Source organism: Pleurodeles waltl, chromosome 5 (assembly GCF_031143425.1).
Source record: "Pleurodeles waltl isolate 20211129_DDA chromosome 5, aPleWal1.hap1.20221129, whole genome shotgun sequence".
In the NCBI taxonomy this organism is placed as follows: Eukaryota; Metazoa; Chordata; class Amphibia; order Caudata; family Salamandridae; genus Pleurodeles; species Pleurodeles waltl.
In genome coordinates, this window is record NC_090444.1 from 1,798,512,434 (window position 1) to 1,798,529,921 (window position 17,488).

Consider the following 17,488-nt stretch of genomic DNA (forward strand, 5'->3'; position numbering starts at 1 on the left):
AGACAATCTGACCATGTTAAAGAAAGCATCAAGGTGGAAGTCCACAAGATGCTGGAATTGGGAGTAATTGAGCGCTCTGACAGCCCCTGGGCTAGCCCAGTGGTCTTAGTCCCCAAACCTCACACCAAAGATGGAAAGAAAGAGATGAGGTTTTGTGTGGACTACAGAGGGCTCAATTCTGTCACCAAGACAGATGCCCATCCAATTCCAAGAGCTGATGAGCTCATTGATAAATTAGGTGCTGCCAAATTTCTAAGTACCTTTGACTTGACAGCAGGGTACTGGCAAATAAAAATGGCACCTGGAGCAAAAGAAAAGACAGCATTCTCCACACCTGATGGGCATTATCAGTTTACTGTTATGCCCTTTGGTTTAAAGAATGCCCCTGCCACCTTCCAAAGGTTGGTGAATCAAGTCCTTGCTGGCTTGGAGTCCTTTAGCACAGCTTATCTTGATGATATTGCTGTCTTTAGCTCCACCTGGCAGGATCACCTGGTCCACCTGAGGAAGGTTTTGAAGGCTCTGCAATCTGCAGGCCTCTCTATCAAGGCATCCAAATGCCAGATAGGGCAGGGAACTGTGGTTTACTTGGGACACCTTGTAGGTGGAGGCCAAGTTCAGCCACTCCAACCCAAGATCCAGACTATTCTGGACTGGGTAGCTCCAAAAACCCAGACTCAAGTCAGGGCATTCCTTGGCTTGACTGGGTATTACAGGAGGTTTGTGAAGGGATATGGATCCATTGTGACAGCCCTCACTGAACTCACCTCCAAGAAAATGCCCAAGAAAGTGAACTGGACTGTGGAATGCCAACAGGCCTTTGACACCCTGAAACAGGCAATGTGCTCAGCACCAGTTCTCAAAGCTCCAGATTATTCTAAGCAGTTCATTGTGCAGACTGATGCCTCTGAACATGGGATAGGGGCAGTTTTGTCCCAAACAAATGATGATGGCCTTGACCAGCCTGTTGCTTTCATTAGCAGGAGGTTACTCCCCAGGGAGCAGCGTTGGAGTGCCATTGAGAGGGAGGCCTTTGCTGTGGTTTGGTCCCTGAAGAAGCTGAGACCATACCTCTTTGGGACTCACTTCCTAGTTCAAACTGACCACAGACCTCTCAAATGGCTGATGCAAATGAAAGGTGAAAATCCTAAACTGTTGAGGTGGTCCATCTCCCTACAGGGAATGGACTTTATAGTGGAACACAGACCTGGGACTGCCCATGCCAATGCAGATGGCCTTTCCAGGTTCTTCCACTTAGAAAATGAAGACTCTCTTGGGAAAGGTTAGTCTCATCCTCTTTCGTTTGGGGGGGGGGTTGTGTAAGGAAATGCCTCCTTGGCATGGTTGCCCCCTGACTTTTTGCCTTTTCTGATGCTATGTTTACAATTGAAAGTGTGCTGAGGCCTGCTAACCAGGCCCCAGCACCAGTGTTCTTTCCCTAACCTGTACTTTTGTATCCACAATTGGCAGACCCTGGCATCCAGATAAGTCCCTTGTAACTGGTACTTCTAGTACCAAGGGCCCTGATGCCAAGGAAGGTCTCTAAGGGCTGCAGCATGTCTTATGCCACCCTGGAGACCTCTCACTCAGCACAGACACACTGCTTGCCAGCTTGTGTGTGCTAGTGAGGACAAAACGAGTAAGTCGACATGGCACTCCCCTCAGGGTGCCATGCCAGCCTCTCACTGCCTATGCAGTATAGGTAAGACACCCCTCTAGCAGGCCTTACAGCCCTAAGGCAGGGTGCACTATACCATAGGTGAGGGTACCAGTGCATGAGCATGGTACCCCTACAGTGTCTAAACAAAACCTTAGACATTGTAAGTGCAGGGTAGCCATAAGAGTATATGGTCTGGGAGTTTGTCAAACACGAACTCCACAGCACCATAATGGCTACACTGAAAACTGGGAAGTTTGGTATCAAACTTCTCAGCACAATAAATGCACACTGATGCCAGTGTACATTTTATTGTAAAATACACCACAGAGGGCACCTTAGAGGTGCCCCCTGAAACTTAACCGACTATCTGTGTAGGCTGACTAGTTTTAGCAGCCTGCCACAAACCGAGACATGTTGCTGGCCCCATGGGGAGAGTGCCTTTGTCACTCTGAGGCCAGTAACAAAGCCTGCACTGGGTGGAGATGCTAACACCTCCCCCAGGCAGGAATTGTCACACCTGGCGGTGAGCCTCAAAGGCTCACCCCCTTTGTGCCAACCCAGCAGGACACTCCAGCTAGTGGAGTTGCCCGCCCCCTCCGGCCAGGCCCCACTTTTGGCGGCAAGGCCGGAGAAAATAATGAGAATAACAAGGAGGAGTCACTGGCCAGTCAGGACAGCCCCTAAGGTGTCCTGAGCTGAGGTGACTCTAACTTTTAGAAATCCTCCATCTTGCAGATGGAGGATTCCCCCAATAGGGTTAGGATTGTGACCCCCTCCCCTTGGGAGGAGGCACAAAGAGGGTGTACCCACCCTCAGGGCTAGTAGCCATTGGCTACTAACCCCCCAGACCTAAACACGCCCTTAAATTTAGTATTTAAGGGCTACCCTGAACCCTAGAAAATTAGATTCCTGCAACTACAAGAAGAAGGACTGCCTAGCTGAAAACCCCTGCAGCGGAAGACCAGAAGACGACAACTGCCTTGGCTCCAGAAACTCACCGGCCTGTCTCCTGCCTTCCAAAGATCCTGCTCCAGCGACGCCTTCCAAAGGGACCAGCGACCTCGACATCCTCTGAGGACTGCCCCTGCTTCGAAAAGACAAGAAACTCCCGAGGACAGCGGACCTGCTCCAAGAAAGGCTGCAACTTTGTTTCCAGCAGCCTTGAAAGAACCCTGCAAGCTCCCCGCAAGAAGCGTGAGACTTGCAACACTGCACCCGGCGACCCCGACTCGGCTGGTGGAGATCCAACACCTCAGGAGGGACCCCAGGACTACTCTGATACTGTGAGTACCAAAACCTGTCCCCCCTGAGCCCCCACAGCGCCGCCTGCAGAGGGAATCCCGAGGCTTCCCCTGACCGCGACTCTTTGAATCCTAAGTCCCGACGCCTGGGAGAGACCCTGCACCCGCAGCCCCCAGGACCTGAAGGACCGGACTTTCACTGGAGAAGTGACCCCCAGGAGTCCCTCTCCCTTGCCCAAGTGGAGGTTTCCCCGAGGAACCCCCCCCTTGCCTGCCTGCAGCGCTGAAGAGATCCCGAGATCTCTCATAGACTAACATTGCGAACCCGACGCTTGTTTCTACACTGCACCCGGCCGCCCCCGCGCCGCTGAGGGTGAAATTTCTGTGTGGGCTTGTGTCCCCCCCGGTGCCCTACAAAACCCCCCTGGTCTGCCCTCCGAAGACGCGGGTACTTACCTGCAAGCAGACCGGAACCGGGGCACCCCCTTCTCTCCATTCTAGCCTATGTGTTTTGGGGCACCACTTTGAACTCTGCACCCGACCGGCCCTGAGCTGCTGGTGTGGTGACTTTGGGGTTGCTCTGAACCCCCAACGGTGGGCTACCTTGGACCAAGAACTGAACCCTGTAAGTGTCTTACTTACCTGGTAAAATTAACAAAAACTTACCTCCCCCAGGAACTGTGAAAATTGCACTAAGTGTCCACTTTTAAAACAGCTATTTGTCAATAACTTGAAAAGTATACATGCAATTTTTATGATTTGAAGTTCCTAATGTACTTACCTGCAATACCTTTCAAACAAGATATTACATGTTAAATTTGAACCTGTGGTTCTTAAAATAAACTAAGAAAAGATATTTTTCTATACAAAACCTATTGGCTGGATTTGTCTCTGAGTGTGTGTACCTCATTTATTGTCTATGTGTATGTACAACAAATGCTTAACACTACTCCTTGGATAAGCCTACTGCTCGACCACACTACCACAAAATAGAGCATTAGTATTATCTATTTTTACCACTATTTTACCTCTAAGGGGAACCCTTGGACTCTGTGCATGCTATTCCTTACTTTGAAATAGCACATACAGAGCCAACTTCCTACACCACCGCCCACGGATCCAATATATATTACAACACAACTAACACCAGACTCAGTAGTTGTGGGGGCAGCTCGTAAGAGAGACAACTCTCCTACCTCAGGCGACGCACCACCTCCAGACAAGGAGAGCCGCAAATTTGATGCTGCGGGAAAAAGGGTTGCAGCACAAGCAGCAAATCAGTGGCGTATTGCCAATTCACAAGCACTTTTGGCAAGATACGACAGGGCTCATTGGGATGAAATGCAACATTTCATCGAACACTTACCCAAGGAGTTCCAAAAAAGAGCGCAACAGGTGGTGGAAGAGGGACAAAGTATCTCAAATAATCAGATACGGTCTTCCATGGATGCAGCAGATACAGCTGCAAGGACAATAAACACTGCAGTCACAATACAAAGGCACGCATGGCTGCGCACTTCTGGGTTCAAAACGGAAATCCAGCAGGCTGTGCTCAATATGCCGTTTAATGAACAGCAATTGTTTGGGCCGGAGGTAGACACTGCCATCGAAAAACTCAAAAAGGACACCGATACAGCCAAAGCCATGGGCGCACTCTACTCCCCCGCAGAGCAGAGGCACATTTCGGAAAACACCTTTTAGGGGAGGGTTTCGAGGTCAACCCACAGAAACCACAACCTCACAAACAAGGCCTACCTACCAGGGTTAATATCAGAGGGGAGGTTTTCGGGGGCAATTTAGAGGGGGCCAATTCCCAAAAAATAGAGGAAAATTCCAAGGCCCCAAAACCCCTCAAAATAAGCAGTGACTCACAAGTCACACAACCCATCACATAACACATGTGTGGGGAAGACTAAGCCAATTTTACAAACTTTGGGAGGAAATAACAACAGACACTTGGGTCTTAGCAATTATCCAGCATGGTTATTGCATAGAATTTCGCCAATTCCCTCCAAACGTCCCACCGAAAACACACAATATGTCAAAACAACATATAGATCTTCTAGGACTAGAAGTTCAAGCATTGCTACAAAAGGATGCAATAGAATTAGTACCAATTCAACAAAAAAACACAGGAGTTTACTCACTGTACTTTCTAATACCCAAAAAGGACAAAACTCTGAGACCAATACTAGATCTCAGAACACTAAATACCTACATAAAATCAGACCACTTTCACATGGTCACATTACAAGACGTAATCCCACTGCTCAAACAGCAAGACTACATGACAACATTAGATCTAAAAAATGCGTATTTCCATATACCAATACATCCTTCACACAGGAAATACCTAAGGTTCGTATTCCAAGGAATACATTACCAATTCAAAGTGTTGCCATTCGGAATAACAACTGCGCCAAGAGTTTTTACACAATGCCTGGCAGTAGTAGCTGCACATATCAGAAGGCAGCAAATACATGTGTTCCCGTACTTAGACGACTGGTTAATCTCTCTCGAGATCACCAACAAACCCACAAATGGGAAATTCACCCCCAAATACTAAACAATTACTTTCAAATTTGGGGAACACCTCAAATAGATCTATTTGCAACAAAGGAAAACTCAAAATGCCAAAACTTCGCATCCAGGTACCCACAAGGTCAATCCCAAGGCAATGCTCTATGGATGAACTGGTCAGGGATCTTTGCATACACTTTTCCCCCTCTCCCTCTCATTCCATATGTAGTAAACAGGTTGAGTCAAAACAAACTCAAACTCATACTAATAGCACCAACATGGGCGAGGCAACCTTGGTACACGACACTACTAGACCTGTCAGTAGTACCTCATGTCAAACTACCCAACAAACCAGATCTGTTAACACAACACAAACAACAGATCAGACATCCAAATCCAGCATCTTTGAATCTAGCAATTTGGCTCCTGAAATCCTAGAATTCGGACACTTGCACCTCACACAAGAATGTATGGAAGTCATAAAACAAGCTAGGAAACCTACCACTAGACACTGCTACGCAAACAAGTGGAAAAGATTCGTGTATTACTGCCAGAATAATCGAATTCAGCCATTACACGCATCTCCAAAGGATATAGTAGGATATTTACTACATTTGCAAAAATCAAATCTAGCTTTCTCTTCCATAAAAATACATCTCACCGCAATATCCGCTTACCTACAAATTACTCATTCAACTTCACTATTTAGAATAACAGTCATTAAAGCGTTTATGGAAGGCTTAAAGAGAATCATACCACCAAGAACACCACCTGTTCCTTCATGGAACCTCAACATTGTCTTAACAAGACTCATGGGTCCACCTTTCGAGCCCATGCATTCTTGTGAAATGCAATACTTAACGTGGAAAGTTGCATTTTTGATTGCCATCACATCTCTAAGAAGAGTGAGCGAGATTCAAGCATGTTCGATGGCATATGTTGCTGCAGATACACATGTTTAGCACAGTCCGCTGCCTGGTGTTGGGCTCGGAGTATTACAAGTTGTTTTTCTTCGAAGAAGTCTTTTTTGGTCACGGGACCGAAGGACTCCTCCTTCTTCGGCTCCATTGCGCATGGGCGTCGACTCCATCTTAGATTGTTTTTTTCCGCTGTCGGGTTCGGACGTATTCCTTTTCGCTCCGTGTTTCGGTTCGGAAAGTTAGTCAGAATCTCGGAAGAAAGCGTCGGTATTGTTCCGTTCGGTATCGGGATAGTTAGGTATATCGACACCGATCATCGGAAGACTTTGGGGTAGTTTCGATCCCCCATCGGGGCCTGGTCGGCCCGACCGCGTGCGACATCGAAGCCGATGGAACGGACCCCGTTTCGTTTCTGCCCAAAATGTCACAGTAAGTATCCTTATACAGATCAGCACTTGGTCTGTAACTTGTGCTTGTCCCCCGAGCACAAGGAGGATACCTGTGAGGCCTGTCGAGCCTTCCGGTCCAGAAAAACACTCCAGGACCGAAGAGCCAGGCGTCTTCAAATGGCTTCTACGCCGACAAAACAACGTTTCGACGAGGAAGAGGAAACATTCTCGGTTCCGGAATCAGAATCCGGAGACTCCGACGTCGAAGAACAGCTACAAACAGTGAGTAAGACGTCGAAAAGTAAAACCATTGAGAAGACAAAAGCCCAGGGGACGCCACTGCCAACAGGCCATGGCTCGACCCATAAAACCGGCGAGCCGTCGAAGGCGCCGAAAAAGGGCACGCCCATAGCGAAGACACCCGATTCCGGTCGAGGGACCGCCATGGAGCAACCTCGGAGCCGAGATAGCGGCGCCGAGAGGCAAAAGCAAGATGCCGGCACCGAAAAACATCGGCATCGAGACACACTGCCGAAAGCCACAAAAATCCTGTCGGCGCCGAAGCCGAAAAAAGATCTCTCGGCGCCGAAAAGTTCCACACCTTCATCCTACACAGAGGAACAAGGAATAAGTGGCCAGATGCACAGATTTGGACAAGAGCTCCAAAGTGTAGAATCGGACTACACACAAAAGAGACTGTACATCCAGCAAGACACAGGGAAGATATCAACCCTTCCCCCAATAATGAGGAAAAGAAGGATCGGACTTCCAAAGGATGACGCACAACCACAAGTCAAAGTGGTTAAAAAAGTCACGCCTCCGCCCTCTCCACCACAGGCATCGCCGGCACAAACACCGCCACAAATGCACTCACCAGCGCAAACTACCATAAGTCATGACGATCAGGATCAAGACGCTTGGGACCTGTATGACACCCCAGTGCCGGACAATGATCCCGATTCATACCCCACAAAGCCGTCACCGCCAGAGGACAGTACCTCATACTCGCAACTGGTGGCTAGGGCAGCAGAATTCCACAATGTCCAACTGCATTCCGATCCTATAGAGGATGATTTTTTATTTAACACCCTCTCGGCTACACACAGCCAATATCAATGTCTCCCAATGCTACCAGGGATGTTACGGCACGCAAAACAAATTTTTGAAGAGCCCGTAAAATCAAGAGCCATCACCCCAAGGGTGGATAAGAAATACAAACCACCACCCACAGACCCAGTGTTTATTACTTCGCAGTTACCACCTGACTCCGTGGTAGTAGGGGCAGCTCGCAAGAGAGCAAATTCCCATACATCTGGCGACGCCCCACCTCCGGACAAAGAAAGCCGAAAATTTGATGCGGCAGGAAAAAGAGTAGCATCACAGGCAGCCAACCAGTGGCGCATCGCAAATTCACAAGCGCTGCTGGCCAGATATGACCGCGCACACTGGGACGAGATGCAACTTCTCGTAGACCATCTTCCCCAGGAATACCAAAAAAGGGCGCAGCAAATAGTTGAAGAGGGACAAACGATCTCAAACAATCAAATCCGCTCAAGAACAGTCAACACTGCTGTCACCATAAGGAGACACGCTTGGCTACGCACTTCAGGCTTCAAACCTGAAATCCAGCAGGCTGTCCTTAATATGCCCTTCAACGAGAAACAACTTTTTGGCCCTGAAGTGGACACAGCCATTGGAAAACTTAAAAAGGACACAGACACGGCCAAAGCCATGGGCGCACTCTACTCCCCGCAGAGCAGAGGCTCTTTTAGAAAAACACCATTTAGAGGGGGGTTTCGTGGCCAACCCACAGACACCACCAGCCAACAAACAAGAACCACACCATATCAGGGTTCATTCCAAAGGGGAGGTTTCAGGGGATATAGAGGGGGTCAATTCCCAAGGAGTAGGGGAAGATTCCAAACTCCAAAAACACCTCCACCTAAACAGTGACTTTCAAGTCACACAACCCCTTCACTCAACACCAGTGGGGGGAAGACTAAGCCAATTCTACCAATCTTGGCAACAGATTACAACGGACAATTGGGTATTAGCAATAATCCAACATGGATATTGCATAAAATTCCACACATTCCCACCAAACATCCCTCCAAAAACACGCAAAATGTCACCACAACATTTAGAACTTTTAGGACTAGAAGTTCAAGCACTACTGCAAAAGGATGCAATAGAGCTAGTACCAGTACAACAAAAAAACACAGGAGTTTACTCCCTGTACTTTCTAATTCCAAAAAAAGACAAAACATTAAGACCAATATTAGATCTCAGGACACTAAATACCTACATCATATCAGACCACTTCCACATGGTCACACTACAAGACATCATTCCACTGCTCAAACAGCAGGATTACATGACCACATTAGACCTAAAAGATGCTTACTTTCATATACCGATACACCCTTCTCACAGAAAGTACCTAAGGTTCGTATTCAAAGGAATACATTACCAATTCAAAGTCTTACCATTCGGAATAACAACTGCACCAAGAGTGTTCACAAAATGTCTAGCAGTAGTAGCAGCACATATCAGAAGACAACAGATACACGTGTTTCCCTACCTGGACGATTGGCTAATCAAGACCAATACAGTAAAGAAGTGCACAAACGACACCACATATGTCATACAAACCCTTCACAAACTGGGTTTCTCCATCAACTATACAAAATCATACCTCGAACCGTGTCAGACACAACAATATCTAGGAGCAACCATCAACACATCAAAAGGAATTGCCACTCCAAGTCCACAAAGAGTGCAAGCATTCCACAAAGTAATAAGTGCTATGTTTCCAAACCAAAAAATACAAGCAAAATTGGTGCTAAAACTTCTAGGCATGATGTCATCATGCATAGCCATTGTCCCAAACGCAAGACTACACATGCGACCCTTACAACAGTGCCTAGCATCACAATGGTCACAGGCACAGGGTCAACTTCAAAATCTGGTGTTGGTAGACCGCCAAACATACCTCTCGCTTCTATGGTGGAACAGCAACAATTTAAACAAAGGGCGGACATTTCAGGACCCAGTGCCTCAATACGTTATAACAACAGATGCTTCCATGACAGGGTGGGGAGCACACCTCAATCACCACAGCATTCAAGGACAATGGGATGTACACCAAACAAAATTTCATATCAATTACCTAGAACTGTTAGCAGTATTTCTAGCGTTAAAAGCCTTTCAACCCATAATAACACACAAATACATTCTTGTCAAAACAGACAACATGACAACAATGTATTATTTAAACAAACAAGGAGGAACACACTCAACACAATTGTGCCTCCTAACACAAAAAATATGGCAGTGGGCGATTCACAACAACATTCGCCTAATAGCACAATTTATTCCAGGGATCCAAAACCAACTAGCAGACAACCTTTCGCGAGACCACCAACAAGTCCACGAATGGGAAATTCACCCCCAAATTCTGAACAAATACTTTCAAATTTGGGGAACACCCCAGATAGATTTGTTCGCAACAAAAGAAAACGCAAAATGCCAAAACTTCGCATCCAGGTACCCACACCGCGAATCACAAGGCAATGCTCTATGGATGAGTTGGTCAGGGATATTTGCATACGCTTTTCCCCCTCTCCCTCTCCTTCCATATCTAGTAAACAAGTTGAGTCAAAACCAACTCAAACTCATACTAATAGCACCCACATGGGCAAGACAACCTTGGTACACAACTCTACTAGACTTTTCACTAGTACCGCATGTCAAACTACCCAACAGACCAGATCTGTTAACACAACACAAACAACAGATCAGGCATCCAAACCCAGCATCATTGAATCTAGCAATTTGGCTCCTGAAATCCTAGAATTCGGACACTTAGACCTCACACAAGAATGTATGGAGGTCATAAAACAAGCTAGAAAAGCTTCCACTAGACACTGCTATGCATCTAAGTGGAAAAGATTTGTTTGCTACTGCCATACCAATCAAATCCAACCATTGCATGCCTCTACAAAGGACATAGTGGGATACTTACTACATTTGCAAAAAGCAAACCTCGCTTTTTCATCTATAAAAATACACCTCGCAGCAATATCTGCTTACCTACAAACTACTCATTCATCGTCTCTATTTAGAATACCAGTTATTAAAGCATTCATGGAAGGGCTAAAAAGAATTATACCTCCAAGAACACCACCAGTTCCTTCATGGAACCTTAACATCGTCTTAACAAGACTCATGGGTCCACCTTTCGAACCCATGCATTCCTGTGAAATGCAATATCTAACGTGGAAAGTCGCATTTCTCATTGCAATCACATCCCTCAGAAGAGTAAGTGAAATACAGGCATTTACCATACAAGAACCATTTATTCAAATACACAAAAATAAAATAGTTCTAAGAACAAATCCAAAATTTCTACCAAAAGTCATCTCACCATTCCATTTAAATCAAACAGTAGAATTACCAGTGTTCTTCCCACAGCCAGATTCCGTGGCTGAAAGGGCACTACATACATTAGACATCAAAAGAGCACTAATGTACTACATTGACAGAACAAAGCTAATCAGGAAAACAAAACAACTGTTCATAGCTTTTCAAAAACCACACATAGGAAATCCAATCTCTAAACAAGGCATTGCTAGATGGATAGTCAGATGTATTCAAACATGCTATCTTAAAGCCAAGAGAGAATTGCCTATTACACCAAAGGCACACTCAACCAGAAAGAAAGGTGCTACAATGGCCTTTCTAGGAAACATTCCTATGAGCGAAATATGTAAGGCTGCAACCTGGTCTACGCCTCATACATTTACTAAACACTACTGTGTAGACGTACTAAATGCACAACAAGCTACAGTGGGCCAAGCTGTACTAAGAACATTATTCCAAACTACTTCAACTCCTACAGGCTAAACCACCGCTTTTAGGGGAGGTAACTGCTTTATAGTCTATGCTAAACATGTGTATCTGCAGCAACATATGCCATCGAACTGAAAATGTCACTTACCCAGTGTACATCTGTTCGTGGCATTAGTCGCTGCAGATTCACATGTGCCCTCCCGCCTCCCCGGGAAGCCTGTAGCCGTTTAGAAGTAAATCTTAAATCTTAAACATTTGTATATTTGTAAATAATTATTATAAACCTTTTATATACATACGTATTCACTCCATTGCATGGGCACTATTTATAGCAAACAACTCCATCCTCACCCTCTGCGGGGAAAACAATCTAAGATGGAGTCGACGCCCATGCGCAATGGAGCCGAAGAAGGAGGAGTCCTTCGGTCCCGTGACCAAAAAAGACTTCTTCGAAGAAAAACAACTTGTAATACTCCGAGCCCAACACCAGGCAGCGGACTGTGCTAAACATGTGAATCTGCAGCGACTAATGCCACGAACAGATGTACACTGGGTAAGTGACATTTTCATTACCATACAAGAACCATTTATTCAGATACATAAAAATAAAGTCGTTCTAAGAACAAATCCTAAATTTTTACCAAAGGTTATCTCACCGTTCCACTTAAATCAAACAGTAGAATTACCAGTGTTCTTCCCACAACCAGATTCTGTCGCTGAAAGAGCACTACATACATTAGACATCAAAAGAGCACTAATGTACTACATTGACAGAACGAAACTAATTAGAAAAACAAAACAACTATTTATTGTCTTTCAAAAACCTCATACAGGAAATCCAATTTCAAAACAAGGCATTGCTAGGTGGATAGTTAAGTGTATTCAAACCTGCTATCTTAAAGCAAAGAGAGAGCTGCCTATTACACCAAAGGCACACTCAACCAGAAAAAAAGGGGCTACCATGGCCTTTCTAGGAAATATTCCAATTAACGAAATATGTAAGGCAGCAACACGGTCTACGCCTCATACATTTACCAAGCACTACTGTGTAGATGTGTTAACTGCACAACAAGCCACAGTAGGTCAGGCTGTACTAAGAACATTATTTCAAACTACTTCAACTCCTACAGGCTGAACCACCGCTTTTGGGGAGATAACTGCTTACTAGTCGGTGCACAGCATGTGTATCTGCAGCTACACATGCCATCGAACGGAAAATGTCACTTAGCCAGTGTACATCTGTTCGTGGCATGAGTCGCTGCAGATTCACATGCGCCCACCCGCCTCCCCGGGAGCCTGTAGCGGTTTAGAAGTAGATCTTCAACATTTGTACATTTGTAAATATATTACTTTAACCTTTATTATGTACATACGTATTCATTCCATTGCATGGGCACTATTACTAACATACACAACTCCTACCTCACCCTCTGCGGGGAAAACAATCTAAGATGGAGTCGACGCCCATGCGCAATGGAATCGAAGTGGGAGGAGTCCCTCGGTCTCGTGACTCGAAAAGACTTCTTCGAAGAAAAACAACTTGTAACACTCCGAGCCCAACACCAGACAGCGGACTGTGCACAGCATGTGAATCAGCAGCGACTCATGCCACGAACAGATGTACACTGGGTAAGTGACATTATCCATATCACTCAACCCACTTAATACTTAAATTTAAAACCTTTACCACGCACACACCTTTACCATTCATGCCTTTACAGCAAAATTTGTTGTAAAGACATGCGTTGTAAAGGTATATTCGTGGTAAAGGCATGTGTGGTAAAGCTGTGCTTGGTAAACGCTAATGTGTTGTAAAGGCATTGTGGTAAATGCATTTTGTTGCATTTACTGCATTGTAAGTGATGTTTCCCATCCATGATGAAGTAGATTACAAGCAAGTAAATGTAACTTTATTTTTGAATGTTTGTGTGAAATATATGGATGTTGATTTTAAATTGTGATTGCTAATAGTTATCTACTTGTGATTGGCCTAGAAAAATTTCACTTGATTGTATTCAGAACATTATTTCCCTTCCCCTCGTTTAAAAAAAAAAACCACAATAAAGTCTTGCTGATTGTCCAGAAGGACCGCAATAAATGTTTGTCTGCTGATAAATTCTTATTAAATCAGATTTTGTTAAGTTACAGTTCAGTTCCTGATCGTGTTCCTTTTGTTTAGCCAGCAGGCATCATAACATGTTTTTCTTAACACCTCTTTTAACGTGTCTTTGTGAAGTCTCTTGTCCTCCACTGCCCACCTGAGTACCATAAAAGCCTCGTGTCTCCGATTCTTGGACCACTTTTCAGTTACCTCCATCTGGTAAGCAACAACCTTCAGCTGCTTCAAAGCATTTACTAGACACCCGGGAACTGAGGTGTGATTAGTTTATTTTAAAGCCATAACCTCTTAAGTGTAGAAAGACCCTTTAGTAAGTGGATTGGTTTCTAATATTTATCTCAGATTTCAGAATGAAAAATGTAAATATTCAAGAAGTGCAAATGTGTATTTCGTTAGCCAGCACCATGCAGGCCTCATCACTGGGAGTGATGTGCACAGCAGTGTTTTCTGGTTGGCAGCCAAGCATTGTCCTAAGTCTTTGGACTTTCAAACATGGTCTATCATAAAAGGAGTTTAGTGTTGGCTCTCAACATTTTATGTTGCTGCCCTTTTGCAAAACCAGCACATACATCTTTTGTTGCTAAATGGTTATTCATGTGGTCTGTGAGAGTCAGGCCATTGTTGTTTTTGTGCATTATATTAACAAAAGAGTATCCAGTTCCAGATCTCTGTTGTAGAGCTAAGTGGAGCATTCATCAAGCATCAGTTTTGCTATACCACTTCTCATATTCTAAGCTCATACAATTTTGCTTCTCAGTCAGAATGCATGAATAATAAGTTTTAAAGATGGAGGTTGTCTTTGCATTTTGCTACTTTCCTGGATAGTTTCATATCAAAGTGGCAGTGGGCTATGAAATCTTTGGCTAAAGCAAAACGACCTTAACCTTCCTCTCAAAAGCTGTTATTGAGCTCATCAACCACATCCAATACTTTTTTGCTGCTTCTTGGTGAATACAGTAAAGTTGGAGTCCTCTCTGTAGTGGATACTGAAATTGATGACTCAGTAGGCCATGCCCCTTAACACGCAGTTGGTTACTCTTTTGTGGCTGCATATCTCTCCTTGTAACATGCCTGCTGATGTCAGAACACTGCTATCTGCCCAGACTCTGGCTACTGTGCTGCTACATGTGCTTTCTGCTCCCCACCAGGGATAAACATGACCTAGGCCTGTTTGCCTTCCAAATCTTATTCACTCTACACTCTCACATACTCATCCCATCCCACCGTATAGGGAGTGTGATACAGTTTATTAACAAGAGTTCCATTTTGAGTGGCATTGCAAAAAGAAAATGTTAGGATGTAAGGCCATTTTCCCTTTATACGTTGGGGATTCTGAAGGTACCTAGGGTTTGTGGGTTTCCCTTCAGGGAACCAAAAAACAGTGGACAAGTGTGTTACATTTATGTTTTTGTCAAAAATGGGAAAAGTTGCTGTGCAAGATATTGATTGTATTTTCCCCTTAGAATGTCATCCACAAAAGGTTTTATTCTGCTGACATTGCCCCTTTCCCAGCTTTCAGAAAGACCCTAATGCCATAGGAGCCTCGTATTGGACTTCTTGCCAAGCATAGTAAGGCATAAGTAACAGCCAATGTTCCCTCTGCAGGACTTGGTCTGCTTTTCTAGATCGGTCTTTTTGTGTCTAGTGTCAGTTAGCTGCTCAATTTGCTGTGGTTGTGCGGCTTTGGTGGGCCTTCTCCTGACTGGCACTTAGACTAGCGACTCTGATTACGTGGGACCACAGAAGTGGCTTCACTCAGGACTCAAACCATGGCAAGTGAACAGGATGGCAGGCCTACTTGCATGAGTCCTGGCTGATGTAGCCTCTGAGCCAAGGGCTTTCAGGTGCCTAGTTGCAGACAGTTCTGACCTCTGGACTGGGATCATACAGCAGTGCTTATCTGACAAGTGTGGCCTCTGGGCTGAGAACAGACTTCTGCTTTGACAATGATGGCAGCTCCTTCACTGGAAGTCTGGCAGCTTCACCTGTGGATTTTCCAGGGTGGAGAGAGAGGTGGGGCACAGGAAGGGCTTGCAACTTCCCTCTTGAGACCAAGACTGTCCATACAGAAATCTTGCAGCTTAGGCTAGCCACATCTGAGCCCATGTCTCTTTCAACTAGGCCCCTACTGATACCTTAATGGAGACTTGGGTGGTCAAATCTCTTTTCTTGCTTACTGGTGAATAGGTAGGTGGCCAGACATCACAAAACGGTGACTGGCAATTTTTATTTTTCACTAAAGTAGGGCACTCGCTCTTTAAAATGAGATATACTGTGCTAAGAGACCAAAGAGGTTTCCTTACTAGTGAACAGGGGCTGGCTCTAGCAATCCCAAGGTGCTCTTTTTTGGGTTGCTGTGGTCGAGCAGCCTAAGGCTTATCGGAGAAAAGTGTTAGACATTTACCATAGACACAGTCACTAAATAAGACACACGACTCAATAAGGTGATCCACACCAATTTACAAAAATAACAATAACCTTTATATAGGTTTCGGCACCAGAATCGACACAACCAGGTAAGTATGTTTTGCTGGAAAAATCTTTATAGGTTTGAAAAGAAGACAGTGCAATTTCCTGAAGCTGTAATGTTATCCTATGGAGAAAAAACAGTTACGACAAACAGTTACTCAGCAGTGACTTACAGGACCAATTTTCCAAACTTAAGGTGAGTATGGTGTAGGATCCTAGCCACACCAACAGGTCATCTCTGGCAGTGCTGCGGAGGCCGGGTGCAGCTGTGTAGTTAATTGTCAATGGGGATTGGGCCGGTGAGAAAGGCACTGCAGGCATAGACTGGTAGGTCCAGTCGAAGTGAACCAACAAGTGTGTTTACATTGTGAGTCCTCGGGACAAATTTGGTCCTCTTCTCCTGTGGCCAGGGTGCCCAGGTATAGGGATGTCCTTAGGCATCTGGTCCCGAGCGGTCATAGTAGAGAAGCCTGCAGTGAGATGCTGCAAGTGTATACTGGGGGTCTAGTCCGACCAAGTCAACAAGTGGGTCAGTTCTCACAAGGTGGAGACACTTGGGGACGCCTTTGGTTCTCTGCTCCTTGGTCTGGGGCGGACGGGTGCTGAGGCGTCGGGTCTTAATCTCCAGGTCTCTCGTGATAGATTGGGGCCTGCACAAAGAAGGTGCTGGCGTCCATGTGAAGGTTGCAATGGGGAAACCTACAATGGTCTTTGTCTCTGGAGAGGCTGGGGATCACGCTGGCACCGTTTGCCCCCTTCAGCGCAGGCTGGTGCTCTTCAGCATCTGGTGTTGGTGGATCAGAGTCCTCTTCAGTGTCTCTTGGGTGCCGGCAAGGATGCAGGGAAGCAGCTCTGCTACTTCACAGGAGTTCCTTGTGCTGGGCTGCAGGACGAGGCGCTTTCTCGTAATTGTCGGTCAGTAGGCAGGTTGGTGCCGTGTCTGTCACTAATCTTCAGTTCTTGCCTTTTGCGTCTCTGGAGTGTCCGTCTCTTAAGGTCAGCAAGATCTGATTTCCTGGTGCCAGGGGCTCCCCAAATAATGAAACCAGGGGTGTTTTGGGGAGTGTAGGGTAGTAGCCAATAGGCTACTTATGCCTGGGGTCTCTATGCCCCCATATGACCACTTCCTGTAGGAATTGGGCATAATCCAGAGGTTCTAGTTCTGCCATCACCAAAATGGCAGACATTCATAAGTTGTGTCCACAGACAGCTCACCTTAGGGTTGGGGCTGACCTGAGAGGTGGGTGTGCCTCCCTGACTACTAATTTTCCCACATGTCCAGGCTTGGCACTTCCTCTTTTGAGGGGAACTAGATCTGC

The 17,488-nt window shown here is 45.6% G+C and overlaps 1 protein-coding gene across 1 annotated transcript in view; it reads left to right on the forward strand.

Moving 5' to 3' along the window:
* Positions 1–17,488, forward strand: part of XPO5 (exportin 5) — a 579,115-nt gene that overhangs the window by 392,041 nt on the left and 169,586 nt on the right. The window contains exon 24 of the mRNA XM_069236247.1: positions 13,804–13,901. Coding sequence (XP_069092348.1) covers positions 13,804–13,901 — 98 coding nt within the window. The remainder of the gene's footprint in view (positions 1–13,803; positions 13,902–17,488) is intronic.